Source organism: Bos grunniens, chromosome 13 (assembly GCF_055505025.1).
Source record: "Bos grunniens cultivar Pamir isolate PY7600 chromosome 13, Bosgru_T2T1.0, whole genome shotgun sequence".
Classification (NCBI taxonomy): Eukaryota; Metazoa; Chordata; class Mammalia; order Artiodactyla; family Bovidae; genus Bos; species Bos grunniens.
In genome coordinates this window covers 57,785,045-57,805,750 of record NC_141177.1, presented here as the reverse complement: position 1 = coordinate 57,805,750, position 20,706 = coordinate 57,785,045, and the positions used below count along the sequence as shown (strand labels likewise).

At 41.6% G+C, this 20,706-nt stretch overlaps 1 protein-coding gene across 1 annotated transcript in view; it reads right to left on the bottom strand.

Moving 5' to 3' along the window:
- PRTFDC1 (phosphoribosyl transferase domain containing 1) overlaps positions 1-20,706 on the bottom strand; it is a 102,839-nt gene that overhangs the window by 75,262 nt on the left and 6,871 nt on the right. The window contains 3 exon segments of the mRNA XM_086334356.1: positions 7,756-7,939; positions 13,276-13,289; positions 13,291-13,383. Of these exon segments, the coding sequence (XP_086190482.1) occupies positions 7,756-7,939; positions 13,276-13,289; positions 13,291-13,383 (291 nt within the window).

Sequence of the window (20,706 nt, the reverse complement as noted above, 5' to 3'; positions counted from 1 at the left end):
TAAGAACTTCAATCTGCTGTTTATCCTATTATGTGAGTCACTTTCTTATACATTCAATCGGTATCTTTCTCACTGCTAGACATTCTGTTCTTTCCCATCCAAAAGTTCTCATTTATTTTTTCTTCTTGTGTTGTCTTATCTTTTATTTAAATCCTTTTGTTTATGTCTTCAGTCAAATTAACTATAACTATTTTATATTGTCTTTCACATAGCTTGCTTACCTATTTTTTGCTATTTACTTTGCCAGCCGCTGATCTTGCCTGTGAAAGATTGCTTCTATGCATCTTTCGTGCTTTGGGTTTGTGAGCTCAGGTTAAGTGAGGCATATCTGTAGGAATCTGGCCAAAGTTAAGGTATTTCCTCCACAGAGGTTTTCCACTTGCTTGTATCAGGCGTCTTGAGGATTTTGTGGTCTGAGACCAATTTTAGTATTAAGTTTTCTGGTTGGAGTTTCCCAGATGATACAGGTAAAGTAAATGAAAACCTCAGACTCACATGTGGTACAGATTCATGTTTAAAAGTTCTCACAGGATATTTACTTTCCCCTCTAGGGCAGGCCAAGAATGACAAGCTAGCTACTTAGGGTCTCCCATTACTAGAGGATGGATTTTTTTTTTTTTTTTTTTCCAGCAAGGGCATATATTTTTGAAGGCAATGGCTTTGCATGAGGGTCTCATCTAATGTCCCATCTGATACAAGTCCAAGGCTTTGCCATCTGTCTCTGCATGGGGGTTAAAGTCAGATTACTAAAACAACTCCCAACCCCTCTCCTAGGAGCCCTGGTACACATTTACGCTTAGATTCTCAAACTCTTCATTTCTGCCTTGGATATCCCCTACCTTCTGTGAACTCCAGTAAGCATTTAAAAGGCTTCTTAGGGACTTCCCTAGCGATCCAGTGGTTAAGACTCCACGTTTTCACTGCAGGAGGTTGCGGGTTCAACCCTCTGTCTAGGAACTAAGATCCCATGTGCCACGATCAGTAAATGAATGACTAAAAATTTATTATTATATTCACCTAGTATTATTAGATGTTTGTAGCAAGAGAATTTTCCAGTTGTTTATTCCATAAAACTGCCACAATTAAATTTTTTGTCTGGGTTGTTAACCTATTTGAATGTATTATTTTGAGAAAAAGAAAATATTTTTTTAATGTAATGGTGTAACACAAATAAGTGCTCACATAATGCAGTGTTATCTTTGGGTTATTAGATCAGCTGAAAAATTAGGCCCCTCAGATAAATAAATTCTTTTGAGAAATAACTGAAATTAGATTCTTTGCTAAATAAAATAAACACTGAATACTCTCACAAGTTTTGTTGATCTTTTAAGAGAAGCTACAAAGTATAGCCTCTTGTGGGCACATGGAATGTGATACATGCAATAAGTTCTCTCTCTCATGCAACTTCTGGATTTTCTCAAGTAATGTCACCATTTCTTAAAGGCAAATTATTGCATAATGACAATAATAACTGTATATATGAACTTAATATTTGTCATATATTTTTAGAAGAAAAATACAACCAACTCCTTTAATAAATGTTAGCAAACATATTAATATCTCATGAAACAGTAAAATTTTGTGGAAAATGTGATACATTGCAAAGGGCACATGCTTGAGAAATAGATGGGTCTGGCCTCTGGTGCCTTTGCTACTATTTACTGGCTGTGTGACCTTATGAGTTAATTAAACTTTCTGAGCCTCTTTTTCTTCACCAGTTAAAAAAAAAAAAAGCTGAGAGATACTTGGCAGAGTTACAGTCAGGATTAAATGAGATTAAATTAATTAATCTAGCAAGAGCTAAGTGAAAACTCCTGAAAAGAGGGACAGAGGAAAAACGAAAGAAGGGAAGGAGGAAGGAAACCTCGAAACATTAAGGAACCCAGGCTACCAGCGCCTTTCATTTCATTTAAAAAACAGGAGTCTGTGGGCCATGCTCTCCAATGAATTAGCCTAATGCTAAGTTCTAAGTAATCTTTGTCTAGATGGGTATCATTCAGCAAATTCATTTCATGTCTCATGGGAAGTGTAATACAACACAAAGACAAGTCAAATTGCCTTGAGACGTGTGACCCATCCATACCCCAGGAAGGTTCCTTAGTAAACCTTAGCGGAGGGCGTAAAACAACTGGGACCCCTCCTAGAAAAAGAGCCCCTCGAGTGACCTCCGAATGCCAACAGCTGTCACAAGGAGACACAGCCTCTCAGTAAACGGAACTTCCAACGTTTTCCTCAAACAAATAAAAGAATCACAGAGTAGAAGCACAGGAGGGAGTAAACCTACATGATGCTTCTGCCCAGCACCCACAACAGCCTACAGAGTCCCGACTGCCCTCCAGGAACTTCTGAAGGAATGAAAAGAATACCTCAGTGGCCACTGTTTCTGCCAAGATGTTTTTAAGGTGTCTGCTCGGGATGAGTCGGTTTGGAGGTATGTGGGAGCACCAGACACCCTCAGAGGAAAATGAGTTAGTCCTGTTTCTCTTCCTTGGTGGTGTTATTAGCTTGGGCTTTTAACAGGTCTCTGTCCTCGGGACTGTGGAGAGAGCTCAAGTGTGGAAAGGGGTGGTCAGCTCAAGACTAATCTGAAGGCATTGAATCCATCTCGGGATGAGGACAGCTTACGTGCTGTGAGCAGAGAAAACTGGGCTGTTTGCCTCAGAGCCTGGTCTGTGAGTATGGTTTTCCATCCATTTCTGAGAGGGTATTTAATCAGGGGCAAAGCTTGCTCTGAGTGAGCAGGTAGGCTTTTATGTGAGGTGATCGATCAGGAGATGATCTGCGTCACCTTGGTGATGGACAAGAGGAAGGACATTTTGTAAGAAGGGAAGAGGAGAGATGCCACAGTTATGCTTGGTTGCTACATGATTTAAAGGTGGGACAAACACTAAAATGTGCTGTGTTTAAGAACCGATGCTGGCGGGAAACATTTAAAGTCTATTCTCTCCTTCCTCCTTCATCAGAACCCTGGGTAGGAGCCTCCACAGCATGATCCCCAGGAAAAATAATGTTGATTTGAATATATCTGTTCATTGCTTTAAAAAAAATTTTTTTTTGGCTGTGCCACACAGCATGTGGGATCTTAGTTCCCTGAAAAGGGATCAAACCTCACCCCCTACATTATAATCGAGAAGTCTTAACCACTGGACCAGCAGGGAAGTTTCGGCAAGATTACTAGTTTCAGCAAGATTGACCGTATTCTGGACCGTAAAACAAGACTTAAAAAATTTTAAAGAATTGAAGTCATACAAAGTACTCTTTCTGCAACAGAATTAAACTAGAAATCATACAGAGCTATCTCTGGAAAATCCCCCAATATTTGGAAATTAAACAGTAAGAAATAATCCATGAATGAAAGAGGAAGTCGCAAAGGAAATTTGAAAATAGTTTGAGTTGAATGAAAATGAAAACAATACAACAAAAATTTGATGATGTAACAGTTAATATCACATGACTGATAACAAGGCAAGAATATTTTCTTTCACTATTTCTATTCAGAATTGAACAGAAAGTCCTAGCCAGTTCAGTAAAGCAATAAAAAGAAATACACAAACTGGAAAGAAAGAAGGAAAACCATTATCTTCATAGAAAAACCCAAAAGCATCTACAAAAGAGCTATTTAAACTAATGAGAGTTTTGAAAAGTCAAGTGTTCAATACACAAAATTGCTATGTACCTGCAACAGACAATTTGAAATTCAAGGAAAAGTTTACCATATATAATAGTGAAACCAAGGGCAGTCATCAGTTGGATCCCTTAAACTATAACTTGCTTCATCCTGTAACTGCCTTTCCTGACTAAGCTCTCTTTAATTGTTTTGAAAATTGCACACCCTCCAAGGTTCACATCGCTTAGACAATAAATATATCACAAGACTCCTTTCAGCACCCCCTACAGATAACACCTCTGACACATGGATTACTACAGTACAGCTGTTCTTTCAGGGGCAGAGAGTTAGTCTTAACCAAGTCAAACCAGCCAAGATCCCCAACCCTTAAACTGGTCTAGTGGAAATACCTGATGGATGAGCTTTTGACATCACAGGACCAAAACCCCCACTCTCAGATCACTCTAATACACCATTCTCTGAGCATGCATCCCGGAAGGAACATGTAACTCCAACACTCCTTTACAGGACACCAATTACAGGTTATTCTGTAGACATCAACAACATGATTTTTAAACTTACATAGAAAGATAAACTTTCATAAACAGTTATGAAAAAGAACAAAGTTGAAGGACACATGCTCTCTGACTTCCAGACTTCTGTGCAGATACAGTAATCAAAACAGGGTGATACTGACCAAAGAATAAGCATAGAGATGAGCTGAACTCAATAGAGTGCTCAGAAATAGACCCACGAATATACAGTGAATTGATTTTCAATAAAAGATCAGAGGCAATTCAATAGAAAAGAATAGTCTTTTCATCAAATGATCTTGGAAAAATTGGACATTCACTTGCAAAAAGAAAAAAAAAGAAATCTTGATCTGTACCACATTAATAAATTAATGGCAACCCACTCCAGTATTCTTGCCTGGAGAATCCCATGAACAGAGGAGCCTGGCTGGCCATGGTCCATGGGGTCGCAGAGAGTCGGACGTGACTAAGGTGACTAAGCACGCATGCAAAAAATGAATTATACACCTAGATACACCTAGAAACCTAAAACTAGGAAACTTCTCAAAGAAAATAGAGGCTAAATCTTCATGACCTTGAATTAAACAAAGATTACTCATATACACAAAGATTTAAGCAAAGATTGCTTACAGACACAAAAATTATGATCTACAAAAGAAAAAATGATAAAGTAGAGTTTACAAAAATGTTTAAATTATACCCTTTGGAAAAAAAAGCACTCTAATAAAAACAAAAATAACAACCCACTGAAAGGAAAATATACTCAAAAACACATTAATAAAGGATTGGTAACAAAAATATGTAAGAAACTTAAACTCAATAATAAGAAACAACCCAATTTTTTAAATGAGCAAGATATTTGAATAAACATTTCATCAAAGAAACTGTATAAACAACAAAAAAGCAAATAAAAGGATGCTCAACATCATTATTCACTGGGGAAATGCAAATTAAAACCATGATGAGATACTACTGGTTATCTGAATGGGTAAAACAAAAAAAAGAAAAAATAAAGAAATACTGACAATAACAAGTGTTGCCAAAAGTGTAGAGCAACTGGAACTCTCATATAGTCCTGGGAGGGGAGCAAAATTATTCAATCACTTTGGAAAATAGTTTGGTAATTTCTTATAAACACTCCCCATATAACCTAGCAATCTCAAGACAAATTTGCTCAAGAGAAACAAAGACATAAGTACATACAAAAACTGCATGTGAATATTTTGTTGTGCTGCTGCTAAGCTATGTCTGGCTCTTTGTGATCCCTACAGACTTCAGGATGCCAGGCTCCCCTGTACTTTACTGTCTTCCAGAGTTTGCTCAAACTCATGTCCATTGAGTCAGGGACGCCATCTAACCATCTCATCTTCTGCCACTCCCCCCTTAGTAGCTTTATTCATAATCACCCCAGAAAGGAAACAAACCAAATATCCTTCAGCTGATGAATGATTTTAAAACTGGCGTATCCATACAATGAAATCCTACCTGACAATAAGAAATGCATTATTGGGACATATAACAACATCGATGACTGTGGTGATTTACATGACTATGCATTTGTTAAAACTCATAGAAAGTGACAGAGGTAAATTCTATTGCCTGTAAATTAGGCTCAAATAAACCTGACTTTAATTTTTTTAAGATTTTAGAAGATTTTACAATAAGGATCAGAGCCAAGCGGGGAAAAAAATCTTGTAAGAAGGAAGCACAGCTACTTAAACTAGGATGAGAGACAATTAAAGAGAGGAAAGATTTTCAAGAGATGAAACGAATAAATTAGAGTTAAGATGGCCACATGCCCGCCCCCCCCACCCGCCACACCCAAAAACAAAATCAAAAGACAATTTTATCCTGACCTCAGAGGTCATTAGGAAAATACAGAGTGTTTTAAGAAATGAAAAATTTACTAGCCGCTTGAAAGCTGAGGCAACTGAGTCAAAGAAAGAGAACGGTAGGGTCAGTTCAGTTCAGTTGCTCAGTCGTGTCTGACTCTTTGCAACCCCATGAATCGCAGCACGCCAGGCCTCCCTGTCCATCACCAACTCTCAGAGTTCACTCAGACTCACGTCCATCGAGTCAGTGATGCCATCCAGCCATCTCATCCTCTGTCGTCCCCTTCTCCTCCTGCCCTCAATCCCTCCCAGCATCAGAGTCTTTTCCAATGAGTCAACTCTTCACATGAGGTGGCCAAAGTACTGGAGTTTCAGCTTTAGCATCATTCCTTCCAAAGAACACCCAGGGCTGATCTCCTTTAGAATGGACTGGTTGGACCTCCTTGCAGTCCAAGGGACTCTCAAGAGTCTTCTCCAACACCACAGTTTAAAAGCATCAATTCTTCGGTGGTTTTAAGATGCCCTCCCATCCCAGTCCCCAGGCACACACCTGTGTATAATCTCCTCCACTTACCTGTGGGCAAGACTTGTAAATATGATAGGAATTTACTCTCATGATTAGGTGATTAGTCAACTGACTTTGAGTTTATCAAAGAGAGTTTATCCTGTGTAGACCTGACCTAATCAGGGGAGTCCTTTAGAAAGGAGCAGGGCCCCACCAGAGGAGCAGCTCTCCTACCCTGCAATCAACAGCCTATGCTGTTGTCCACGAGGCAGGGACCCCAGGGCAGCCTCTCAGAGCTGACAGTGAATCCAGTCTAGAGTCAGCAGGGAATCAGGGGTTGAAATCTGCTAATGACCAGTGATCTTGGAGAAGGACCCCAAATCCTAGAAGTAATCAAGGCCCCAACTAACACCTTGATTTCGGTCTGGAAAGATTCTGAGCAGAGAACTTCTGACCTAGAGAAACTGTAGGACAATAAACATATGTTGGTTTAAGCCACTAAGTTTGTGGTTATTTTGTCCCAAAGCAAAGCAAACACAATTCAAAGCTAGTGATTTGGGCTTCCCTGGTGGCTCAGATGGTAAAGAATCTGCCTGCAATGCAGGAGACCCGGGTTCGATTCTTGGGTCGCGAAGATCCCCTGGAGAAGGGAATGGCAACCCACTCCAGTATTCTTGCCTGGAAAATCCCAAGGACACAGGGACTTGGCGGGCTACAGTCCATCGGGTCGCCAAGCGTCGGACACAACTGAGTAGCCATGAAAACCCAGCACAGACTAGTAGAAGAGCGTTCTGTTGGAGATTCCCTGGTCTTCTGTTTCACTGCTCTTGATACCTCATTGTCCCTACAGGTTTTAGTTCTTCATATCTGGGCCCTGACTGCAGTCACCCAAGTACTAACGCCAGGGGGACGTCCTCATACAGATCTTCGGGGCCAAGAGCGATATCCAGAGCAGAAGTACATCTGTATTCACTGGACTTCCTTAATACTCTTTCTCCTCACATTTATTCATGAGACTAGGCGCCAGGAAATAACCACTCAACTTTATAGCCATAAAAGAAAGCATGAATCATTCCTGAAGCTTCTTTCCCTATATGAGCAATAGATTAGGAGGGTGTCTCCGCCCCATCAAGAACACTATTTGAATGACAGGTTGTAGTATCTTGCAAATTAAAATAAAATACATCTTTCATTTTCATCACATTATTAGCTCTTTGCTTTTATAACACTGTTCATTCTAAATATCACATAATGAAAATGGAGTAAATCATAACTTACCCTGTAACTTTTTAGTCGGATGAAATCAACCTTCATAATGATACATCAATCAGAGTTTCGACTGATGTTCTTCAGGTGTTCTACCAGGTCTGCACAGAACTTGTAGCCTCCTTTGAGTACACACAGGACCATAATGTCACAACATCCTATGTCTTTCATAATATCCTTAGCCAGCCGTTCAATTCTGAAAGAAGGGATTAAAAGACATATTAAAGTATAGACATCTCTGAGCATATTTGTTCCTTTCAAAAAAAAAACTGCATGATGTACTCTACATATGTGATTATGCAGGAGAAAAGTGGAAAAGGTCTTGGGAGACCAAAGCCTCCAGATAAAGAAGCTTTGTTAACATCAGACAAAGAGAGAGTGTTCAAAACATATTTCTGATAACCATATCATCAGTGGTACATTTTTTCCCTCTGTGTCACAAAAAAAATGATTAAGGTGTAAAACATGATGTCAAAGATCATGAAGGCAACTATTTGATCACTACAGAGCCTGGTTGTTAGCTTTAACAAGGCTATGATGGTATGTGGTGATATTATATTCACTTTAAAAAGCAAAGAAAGAGGAAATGGAGAATGACTCACCCACCTGACCACGTTAGACGAGACTAGAGGAAAAGTCAAGCCCGCAGTAACTATCAAAAGAATAATATTTGTCTTTTATTTACTGAAGATAGCATGTTACCTATGTGAAAGGTGCCCCAGACACAAGAAAGCTCTGTGAAAAGTAAAAATCCAGGGAAGACTTGGAAAAGGCTGGAAATAATTGGGAGATTGGGGTGGACATATATATGCTATTGATACTATGTATAAAATAGATAACTAATGAGAACCTACTGTATAACTCAGGGAACTCTACTCAGTGCTCTCTGTGACCTAAATGGGAAGGAAATACAAAAGAGAAGGGATACACACACATGCACACACACACAGTCAATTCACTTTATTCTACAGTAGAAACTAATACAACATTGCAAAGCAACTATACTCCAGTAAAAATTAATTAAAAAAGAAAAAAACGCCTGGCAATATGAATGTGTTTGCCAGGCCCCCACACACATTCATCAGCAGAGAGTGGAAGCCTCACTATCTCAAGGTGTTTGAGAACAATCTCTAATCAATATTAGGCCGAAGACTAGGCTATTCAGACACAGGTGTGAACCCCAGTGAGCAAAACTTAAAAGGAAAAACAAGAAAAACAGATTGCACATCATCAACAGCTATGCACTGCTGGGGAGACACTCTTCACAGACAGGCAAAGACAAAAAAGGAAACAAACAACAAGAGTGATGAGTAATAAATAGTTACAAATATGGTAGAGATTAAACCAAGAATATCAATCATGACTTTAGTGAACGGTCTAAAAATAGGCTTCCCAGGTGGTGCTAGAGGTAAAGAACCTGCCTGCCGATGCAGGAGATGTAAGAGAGGCAGGTTTGATACCTGTGTCAGGAAGATCTCCTAGAGGAGGGCAACCTACTCCAATATTCTTGCCTGGAGAATCCCCATGGACAGAGGAGCCTGGCTGGCTATAGTCCATAGGTCACAAAGAGTCAGACACAACTGAAGCGACAGCACACACAGCACGCACACATGGTCTAAAAACATCAATTAAAGGCAGACTGTCAGAGTGGATCAAAAAATACCCTAAGGTATGTTGTCCACAAGAAATTCATCTTAAACACAAAGATCCAGATAAAAGACCCAGATTAAACGGATGGAGAAAGATGCACCATGCAAACATAATCAACAGAAACCTGGACAAGCTACATCAATTTCAGACAAAGCAGACTTCAGAGCAAGGAAATCATGAGGAATAAAGAGCAACATTACTGTAATAAAAAGAGGCCAGCTCTCCAGGAAAACATAACAGTCCTTCATGTGTCTGCACCTAGCAACAGAGTGTCAAAAAACTGACAGAACTAGAAGTAGATGAATCCACTGATGTAGTTGGAAACTTCAATACCCCTCTCTTAGTACATGACAGATCCAACAAGGCAGAAAACCAGTAAGGATATAAGGGAACAGTACACCATATAACAGCTGGACCTGGTCGACATTTACAGAATACTTTACCCAACGTTCTCCTTAAAATACATCAATAATGAAAAGACAAGCCACATACTAGTGGGAAATATTTGCAAAGCATATGTCTGATAAAGGGCTGTGTCCAGAATATACGAAGAACTCTTACAACTCATTTAGAAGACAAACAACCCAACTGCAAAATTGGCAAAAAACTTAAATAGGCACCTCTCCAAAGAAGATGTATGAACAGCTAGAAAGCACACTAATCATTAGGAAAATTTTAAACCACAATGAAACACCTTTATATATCCACGTTTTTGTTTTGTTGTCTTAGTCACTAGGTCATGTCCATGTCTTTGGCAATCCCATGAACTGTAGCTTGCCAGGCTCCTCTGTCCGTGGGATTTCCCAGGCAAGAATACTGGAGTGGGTTGCCATTTCCTTCTCCAGGAGATCTTTTCGATCCAGGAATCAAACCTCTGTCTCCTGCATTGGCAGGCAGATTCTTTATCACTGAGCCTGGGAAGACCTAGAATGGCTAGAGTTAAAAGGACAAACAAAATGAAATGTTGGCAAGTATGTGGAGAAACTAGGGAGAAGGGCACGGCAACCCACTCCAGTATTCTTGCCTGGAGAATTCCATGGACAGAGGAGCCCGGTGGGCTACAGTCCATGGGGTTGCAAAGAGTCAGACACAACTGAGCAACTAAAACAACAATAACAACAATGTGGAGAAACTGGAGCCTCAAACGTTGCTGGTGGGAATGAAAAATGGTGTAGGCATCTAGAAAATAATTGGCAGTTTCTTACGCTTACCATAAAACTCAGAATTCCTCTCCAAAAACCCATCCAAGAGAAATGAAAAGATGTGTCCACACAAAGACTTACATGCAAATGTTCCTGGAAGCAATATTCGCAGTAGCCCCAAACAAGAAATCTAAGCGTCCATCAATCGATGAATCAATAATCAGATATTGATTTAATTTATATTTAAAGCTCAGGAAACACAAGTTTATAGAGAAAGAAATTAGATTAGTGATTGCCTGATAGTGTGGGTAGGAGCAGAGATTGACAACAAACTTTTGATTGACAATAAAATATTGTAAAACGATGCTGGTAATTGTTGCCTAGCCATAAAAATGTACTAAAAATCACTAAGTCATTTATCTACAATGGGTGAGTTTTGTTGTATGTAAATTATATCTCAATTAAATTCATTTTAAAGGTGGGGACGGGCATTCTTGAGGCCCCACCTCAGACCCCCCAATCAGAATTTCTTGACATAAAGCCTCCTGTAGAGACAACTGGTAACCTTGCCATGATTCAATCCTATACTAGATCAGGATGCAATTAACTTAAGTCATAAATTAATTTTCAGATGAGAAAAGCCAGAATTTGTTTAAACCAGGGGGTTCCCAAACTCATGTGAAGACAAAGTACTTCTGAGAGCTATTAAGAAGTGAATCGAGTACAAAGATGCCCACTGCACAAGAGAAGTTGGTTTAACTATCAAAGTCAAGCATATTTCTTCCCCACCCCTCCCCTTTCCTTTGCAAGAATCTGTATCCTTTTTTTTGGTAGGAGAAATCCAGTAGACTGATTCTTAGGAAGCTGAATATATTTTACAAAATTTACCCCTTTTTCAAAATTAGGTATTTTTATTGTTTTCTAACCTTCCACCATATTTTATGTGTAATGCATTCATCATAATGGCTGAGGTTGGACTAAACAAAATATTGAGTTAATGCAGCCACTGAATCAAATTAATTTGGGAGAAATTTGTTTCCAAGCATGTGTAAAAAGAAATGGATAAATATTCTATTCAACAGCGGAGACCACTTTTCCCCTACCGTATCAATAACAGGAGTTTTGCATTCATATTTATCTACATTTGGAAAAGGAAAAATTTATTGAGCAGCTGTTTTCCTTGGTGCCATACAGTGAGTCTCACTGGGCTCAGAAATCTGCCTCCCAATCTAGTGAAACAGAATGATACCAAGTATCGGGCGTTCTCTAATGAAATGATTTAGGAATCTGCATCTTTAATATGAATTGCCAACTGGGAGGTTTGACAAGTTGGGAGATGCCAAATTTTTCACATTTGTTTCTTCTCAGAACCTTTTTTCCCTTTAAGGATCAAAACTTGTACTCCATGGAAGGCCACCTGAGGCCGTGAGAAATCCCAAACTAGATCTTATTTTAGTAATATTTTATAGTTTGAGAGAACATGCAACATGCAGATCTTAACCAATGGGAAATCTTAGAATTTGAATGAAAGAATGACATTTCCTTTTGCTTACAGACAGGCATTGATGGAAAGATAACATCCTGGGAATAGTGACCAGTTGGTGCTTTTCAAACTTTCCTTTGGCTGAAGGTCTATTTTATAAGTTAAATTTTTACTCAGAAGAAAGTCACAGTTTAAGAAAATAGAAGCAGAAGTACAAAGGCTGAAGGAAAAGGGGAGAGTGGGAGCCCCAAGTCTCAGCTTGCCCTTATTTCTCAGAGCTTCTCCCACCCCGATTTCTGAGTGTGAAATACAGGAAGCTTGCTTTTCATATAAATGTGAAGGCTTACGTATTTGATCTTGTGCTAGAAATCAAAAGTCCACGGAAAGGCAAGAGTCGGGGCATTAAGGCAGCTTTGTTGAAGGGATAAGACCTGTAAGTGCTGACGCCTGTGGTAGGCTGAATTGGAAGAGGCTCTTACTCATTCCAGCATTCTCGCCTGGAGAATTCCATGGACAGAGGAGCCTGGCAGGCGGCTACAGTCCATACGGTCACAGAGAGTCAGACACAACTGAGTGACTAACTTTCTATTACTTTCTTTTCTCTGAAAACCAAGAAACAAATGAGGGTGACTTAGGGGCTTAGAAGAGGAGAGTCAAGTGACTAGGAAGGAGCCAGAGGACATCTGTGTCAAGGGCTTCAGAAGAACGAGAAACAGTAGTGGAGAAACAGTTCCGTGCTGCTATTTTTAAGCTGTACATATTCTTATTTCCAAAACATTACCACTGAAAACATCCACAGATTGGCCAACCTGTGAGACGGGACTTATTCGAGATAAATGCAAATTGCAGGAAAAGCCAGGGTTTCCGGGGTATGGCCTGTGAAGGCAAATGAAGGTAAAGGTCACCTCTTAACTCTCCCCGTTAAGAGTCTGTGAAAAACGTGAGACAAATGCTTTCCCGGCCCTCATTTTTATCAGCCTGTATAGGACGCGGTTATTTTGAGGCTATCTATCTTGTATGTACAGCCGTTACCACCTTACTATCTGTAGTCATTACTATCTTTTGCATGTACAACCCTCTGTCTCCCCGGAACAAATATCCAAGGAAATCACAGATTTATTTTACTCCAATTTTTCTGTCCTATAAACATTCTATCCACCACTGTATAGAAGAGACTCCGGAATAGGGTCCCTGAGCCTATTGTTTGATTCACACAAGAGAGGACTAGAGAAAACGGACTCAGCAAAGAGCGCTCACCTGTCCACAATGATTGCCATGAGGGATGAGCACGTACTCCAAGTCTCCATAGTAGTGCTGTGGGTACGTGAATAAGCTCAAATCATACCCTGGCCAGTCATCCGTAATCTGCAAACCAACTGATTTTGGTTACAATATTTTTCATTGGAAATTTATTTTTTAAAACGTAAATAAGAGCATGCTTTGTAAAAACGAGTACCATTGAAAATAAGAGACTAGGTCTGACCATCCATAATGGCATTAAATTGTCTTCCATCAACCTGTGAGAAGCCAGGTGGAACAAGGTAAAGACCTACTGAAGTGAACAGGGAACGCCATTCCTGACTTCTGGTATCACAAAATAAAACCCCGACCTATGGCTAACCTGACAGCACTGTTTGTAAGAGTGCACAAACGTAAAGATACAGTGTATATTTACATTATAAATATTATCATGAATATAAGTAACATTATTTTTGTAATTACAGGCATACCTCATTTTATTGGGCTTTGCAGATAGTTTTTTTTTTTTTACAAATTGAAGGTTTATGGCAACCTTGCATTGTCAGAGGATGCTTAGCACTTTTAGCAATAAAGCATTTTTAAATTAAGGTATGTACATTGTTTTTAGACATAATGGTGAAAAGTGAAAGTGAAGTCGCTCAGTCGTGTCCGATTCTTTGCGACCCCGTGGACTGTAGCCCCCAGGCTCCTCTGTCCATGGGATTCTCCAGGCAAGAATACTGGAGTGGGTTGCCATTTCCTTCTCCAGGGGATCTTCCTGACCCAGGAATTGAACCCAGGTCTCCTGCATTGCAGGCAGACGCTTTAACCTCTGAGCCACCAGGGAAGCCAAAGACATAATGGTATTGCACACTTAATCGACCACAGTATAGGTTAAACCTAACTTTTATATGTACTGGAAAACCAAAACAGTAATAATCTGTGACTTGCATTATTGAGATATTTGCTGTAATTTGGTGGTCTGGAACTGAACCCACACTATTTCTGAGGTCTGGCCACTGACACAGACAGTATCACTCCACATTATTATAATATATTATTATATATACTATTACATGTCTATGCATTGTAATCACCTCACCTGCCTAGGAAAGGTTACCTACTAAAAGTACATGTCTCCTGGGGTTATTGTGCACCCAAACTTCTGAGTGGTTGGGTCGTTTTAGTAAAGACTTCAAAAGGATGTGCTGTGGTGGGAACGTCAGTCAGTCCTGTTGGGAACCGATTGCTCCAGAAAACTGTTGTATTCAGATAGTGGACAGACTGCTAGCAAGCCTCCCTGTTGCTTAGGACTGGATGTGCAAGTCTGATGGTTAAGACAATAAAGAGGCAGGAGAGAAAATGCCAGTGAAGACCATGTTCCCTTTACTGTCAGATCATCCAGAAAGACACTCAAGCTAAACCATAGCTGAACTGCAGTCTCCGGTTTTCTGCTTACTCCCACATACCTCCATCAGATTTCTCCATGCAGCTGTATGCTTTCAAAGACTCTCCTAATGCAGACCTATCCTAAATTCCCAGTCTAACTCCCTATACCTTGTCCTCCTGTTCTCAGATTGGTCTGTGGTCGAATCAGGATCCTCCCTAGTTCTGTGTTCTGTTCATTTGTTGTCTCTCACCTATACCCTCTCCCTGTCTAATCCACTCCCCCACCTGTATCCCAAACTCCACATCATCTGCACAAACTCAGGACAGGCCCCAGTAATTGCTGACTGTTCCCACCTCTGTGTGATATTGTCGCCCAAACTCCTTGTATCCCTCAGAGCTCTCTGCTCCTTGAGAAGACTCCTGTCTCTTCCTGCCTCTGGCTCCCTCATCTCATCCGTTTTCTATTGTTTTAAAACCCATCTGTACTTCATCGAACACTGGGATATCCCCCTGCTTTTCCCCTGCCTCCTCACCTGGAACTCAAAACCAGTTCTCCTCCACCCAGGTTTTGGAAGGGCCACACAGGGTCCAGACTCCACTGACTCCCATCCTGGTTCCAGGCTCTGGAACGCTGGCCAGATGAAACCCAGTGCAGATGAATCCCTTCCCTCTCAGTAAAGGGCAACTCTTCTCAGCTGCTGAGGTCAAAGTCACAGAGTTGTAACTGACCCCTTTCTATCATCCCCCTCTTGCAACCCAGCAGCAAATCCTATCATCAGATCCTTCAGAATTTAACCAGGACCACCTCTCAGCAGACTTCCCAGGTGGCACTAGAGATAAAGAATCCACCTGCCAATGCAGGAGACATAAAAGACGGGTTGGATCCCTGGGTTGGGAAGATCCCCTGGAAGAGGGCATGGCAACTCACTCCAGTATTCTTGCCTGGAGAATCCTATGGACAGAGGAGCCTGGTGGGCTACAGTCCATGGGGTCGCAGAGTCGGACATGACTGAAGTGACTTAGCATGCACACACACCTCTCAGCATCTCCACTGCCCCACTTCCAGTCCCTACCACCACCACTTCTTCCAGGACCATTGCCATGGCTACCAATTTTGCCTCCCTGCTTCCACTGTGCTGGCATCCCGCCCATCCTCCACCCCCACGTGGCAGCTGGAGTCCTCCTTTGAAAAACGTACCTCATGTGCATCATAGCAGGCTTCTGCTCAGATTTTTTCAAGGGCTTCCCATTTCACTAAGAGTACAACTGGAGTTGCCACCATGGCCTGCAGGGGCGGCGGCCTCTGACTCATCCCTGGAGCTGTCTAACCCCGTCCTGCTTCAGCCACCATTCTCCTTCCTGATGCTTGAATGTCCCAAGCATCTTCTGCCCCAAGAGCTTTACACTTGCTTTTCTTTTGCCTACAACGCTCATCCCCTGGAAGCCCACATGGCTTACCCTTCACTTCCTTCAAGTCTCCCCTCAAACATCACCTCCACAGCGAGGCCTTCTGGACACCTATGTAAAAAAACACCGCTTCCTTGCCACACATCTATGTACTTCTCTTACTCAGCCTCACTGTCCTTCACAGCATGTATTTCCACTGGGTGTGACATGTGTACATGTGCTTGTGTGTTTTATCTCCTTGCACTGGAATGTTAGCTCCTTCTGGTAGAGACTTTGTCTGTCTCATGCATTGTTGAAATTCCAGCATTCAGAACACTAACCCGGAATACCACAGGTGCTCAAAAATGCTGAGTGAATAAATGACAGTCTCCACCCACGTGCTACCCAACCCTCAGTCTATCTCCTCGTGATAAAGAGCACCACTGTTCACGGCTCTGGAAATCCTTACCTGACCAAGGGCAGACGGGTGGTCAAACAATGTGTCATCTGTGTATTTGCAGAGTGTCACACCGGCTCTGCCTTGACCAGCAAATCGGCTAGGGGCACAATTGAATCTGTTTACAAAGCAACGCTGGTTTCCACCCCGAGATGGCCTAGGGCCAGCTGTTCACTTTCAACACCGCTGGTCAGTGCCTGGAACCACCAGCTGAACATGAGGAGCTTCCAGAAGACTCGCTGGCAGGCCATGATAGAGACCAGAAGAGACGCCTGAGCAGCACCTGGCCTCAGGAAGATCACCCAGGGACACAGCACCTTCTGGCTCCCCTGCCAGAACCCATACACCACCTCCTGGAGCCCTTGCAGTAGTGGCAGCACGAACTGGGGGTTGTTCCTCCCACCGTGAAATCCTGCGGTAGCCCCTGCCCAGCTGAATCTGAGACCACTCTCTAGTTCATGTTCTGGGGCACAGCTCTGACACTTACTATGGATGTGAGGAAAATTCTGTGTGAGACTCATTTCCCCCTCCTTTAAATAGAACACAATAAAAACCCAAAGACAGGGTTGTTTTCAGGATAAAAAGAACAAATAATGTACTTAGATTCCTAGTACATTTCCATTTCCATATATGATAAATGCTTAATAAATGATGCCTCCCAAAAAGAAAAGAATGATAAAATGACAAAATAAACCTATAGAGACTTCCCTAGTGGTCCAGTGGTTAAGACTCCGTGCTCCCAATGCAAAAGGCCCAGGTTCGATCCCTAGTTAGGGGACTAGATCCCACATGCTGCAACCAAGACCCGGTGCAGCCAAATAAAAAACAACAACAATCAAACCTACAGACAAAAACCATACTGGAAATCTGTAGCTCAAAGGCAGCATGGAGTAACAGTAAAGAGCATGGATCAGAAGCCTAACACACCTGGGGGTGTATTTACCAGCTATGGGACCTCAGGCGTTAACCTCTCTGGGTTGGGGTTTTCTTCTATAAAACAGTCAATGCCTACCACATATGGCTAACTTGAGGATTAAATAAGATCAGTTCAGTCCAGTCGCTCAGTCGTGTCCAACTGTTTGCGACCCCATGAATCGCCAGGCCTCCCCGTCCATCACCAGCCCTCGGAGTTCACTCAGACTCACGCCCATCGAGACAGTGATGCCATCCAGCCATCTCATTCTCTGTCGTCCCCTTCTCCTTCTGCCCCCAATCCCTCCCAGCATCAGAGTCTTTTCCAATGAGTCAACTCTTCACATGAGGTGGCCAAAGTACTGGAGTTTCAGCTTCAGCATCATTCCCTACAAAGATATCCCAGGGCTGATCTCCTTCAGAATGGACTGGTTGGATCTCCTTGCAGTCCAAGGGACTCTCAAGAGTCTCCTCCAACACCACAGTTCAAAAGCATCAATTCTTTGGTGCTCAGCCTTCTTCACAGTCCAACTCTCACATCCATACATGACCACTGGAAAAACCACAGCCTTGACCAGATGAACCTTTGTTGGCAAAGTAATGTCTCTGCTTTTGAATATGCTATCTAAGTTGGTCATAACTTTCCTTCCAAGGAGTAAGCATCTTTTAATTTCATGGCTGCAGTCACCATCTGCAGTGGTTTTGGAGCCCAGAAAAATAAAGTCTGGCACTGTTTCCACTGTTTCCCCATCTATTTCCCATGAAGTGATGGGACCAGATGCCATGATCTTCATTTTCTGAACATTGAGCTTTAAGCCAACTTTTTCACTCTCCACTTTCACTTTCATTAAGAGGCTCTTTAGTTCCTCTTCACTTTCTGCCGCAAGGGTGATGTGATCTGCATATCTGAGGTTACTGATATTTCTCCCGGCAATCTTGATCCCAGCTTGTGCTTCTTCCAGACCAGCGTTTCTCATGATGTACTCTGCACATAAGTTAAATAAGCAGAGTGACAATATACAGCCTTGACGTACTCCTTTTCCTATTTGGAAACAGTCTGTTGTTCCATGTCCAGTTCTAACTGTTGCTTCCTGACCAAGAGGCAGGTCAAGTGGTTTGGTATTTCCATCTCTTGAAAAATTTTCCAGTTTATTGTGATCCACACAGTCAAAGGCTTTGGCATAGTCAATAAAGCAGAAATAAATGTTTTTCTGGAACTCTCTTGCTTTTTCGATGATCCAGCAAATGTTGGCAATTTGATCTCTGCTTCATCTGTCTTTTCGAAAACCAGCTTGAACATCAGGAAGTTCATGGTTCACATATTGCTGAAGCCTGGCTTGGAGAATTTTGAGCATTATTTTACTAGCGTGTGAGATAAGTGCAATTGTGCGGTAATTTGAGCATTCTTTGGCATTGCCTTTCTTTGGGATTGGAATGAAAACTGATCTTTTCCAGTCCTGTGGCCACTGATGAGTTTTCCAATTTGCTGGCATATTGACTGCAGCACTTTCACAGCATCATCTTTCAGGACCTGGAACAGCTCAACTGGAATTCCATCACCTCCACTAGCTTTGTTCATAGTGATGCTTTCTAAGGCCCACTTGACTTCACATTCCAGGATGTCTGGCTCTAGGTCAGTGATCACACCATCGTGATTATCTGGGTCATGAAGATCTTTTTTGTACAGTTCTTCTATGTATTCTTGTCACCTCTTCTTAATATCTTCTGTTTCTGTTAGGTCCATACCATTTCTGTCCTTTATCGAGCCCATCTTTGCATGAAATGTTCCCTCAGTATCTCTAATTTTCTTGAAGAGATCTCTAGTCTTTCCCATTCTGTTGTTTGCCTCTATTTCTTTACATTGATTGCTGAGGAAGGCCTTCTTATCTCTCCTTGCTATTGGAACTCTGCATTCAGATGCTTATATCTTTCCTTTTCTCCTTTGCTTTTCGCTTCTCTTCTTTTCACAGCTATTTGTAAGGCCTCCCCAGACAGCCATTTTGCTTTTTTGCATTTCTTTTCCATGGGGATGGTCTTGATCCCTGTTTCCTGTACAATGTCACGAACCTCAGTCCATAGTTCATCAGGCACTCTGTCTATCAGATCTAGGCCCTTAAATCTATTTCTCACTTCCAATGTATAATCAGAAGAGATTTGATTTCGGTCAGACCTGAATGGTCTAGTGGTTTTCCCTACTTTCTTCACTTTAAGTCTGAATTTGGCAATAAGGAGTTCATGATCTGAGCCACAGTCAGCTCCCGGTCTTGTTTTTGTTGACTGTATAGACCTTCTCCATCTTTGGCTGCAAAGAATATAATCAATCTGAGTTCGGTGTTGACCATCTGGTGATGTCCATGTGTAGAGTCTTCTCTTGTGTTGTTGGAAGAGGGTGTTTGCTATGACCAGTGCATTTTCTTGGCAAAACTGTATTAGTTTTTGCCCGGCTTCATTCCGTATTCCAAGGCCAAATTTGCCTGTTACTCCAGGTGTTTCTTGACTTCCTACTTTTGCCTTCCAGTCCCCTATAATGAAAAGGACATCTTTTTTGGGTATTAGTTCTAAAAGGTTTTCATAGAACCGTTCAACTTCAGCTTCTTCAGCGTTACTGGTTGGGGCATAGACTTGGAATACTGTGATATTGAATGGTTTGCCTTGGAAACGAACAGAAATCATTCTGTCGTTTTTGAGATTGCATCCAAGTACTGCATTTCGGACTCTTTTGTTGACCATGATGGCTACTCCATTTCTTCTGAGGGATTCCTGCCCACAGTAGTAGATATAATAGTCATCTGAGTTAAATTCACCCATTCTAGTCCATTTTAGTTCACTGATTCCTAGAATGTCGACGTTAACTCTTGTCATATCTTGTTTGACCACTTCCAATTTGCCTTGATTCATAGACCTGACATTCCAGGTTCCTATGCAATATCGCTCTTTACAGCATCGGACCTTGCTTCTATCACCAGTCACGTCCACAACTGGGTATTGTTTTTGCTTTGGCTCAATCCCTTCATTCTTTCTGGAGTTATTTCTCCATTGATCTCCAGTAGCATACTGGGCACCTACTGACCTGGGGAGCTCCTCTTTCAGTATCCTGTCATTTTGCCTTTTCATACTGTGCATGGGGTTCTCAAGGCAAGAATACTGAAGTATTAAATAAGATAGATAATGGATATAAAACTCTTACACCAGTATCTGGTCTACACTGTCCCTAAAGTCGCTCAGTTGTGTCCGACTCTTTGCGACCCCATGGACTGTAGCCTACCAGGTTCCACCATCCATGGGATTTTCAAGGCAAGAATATT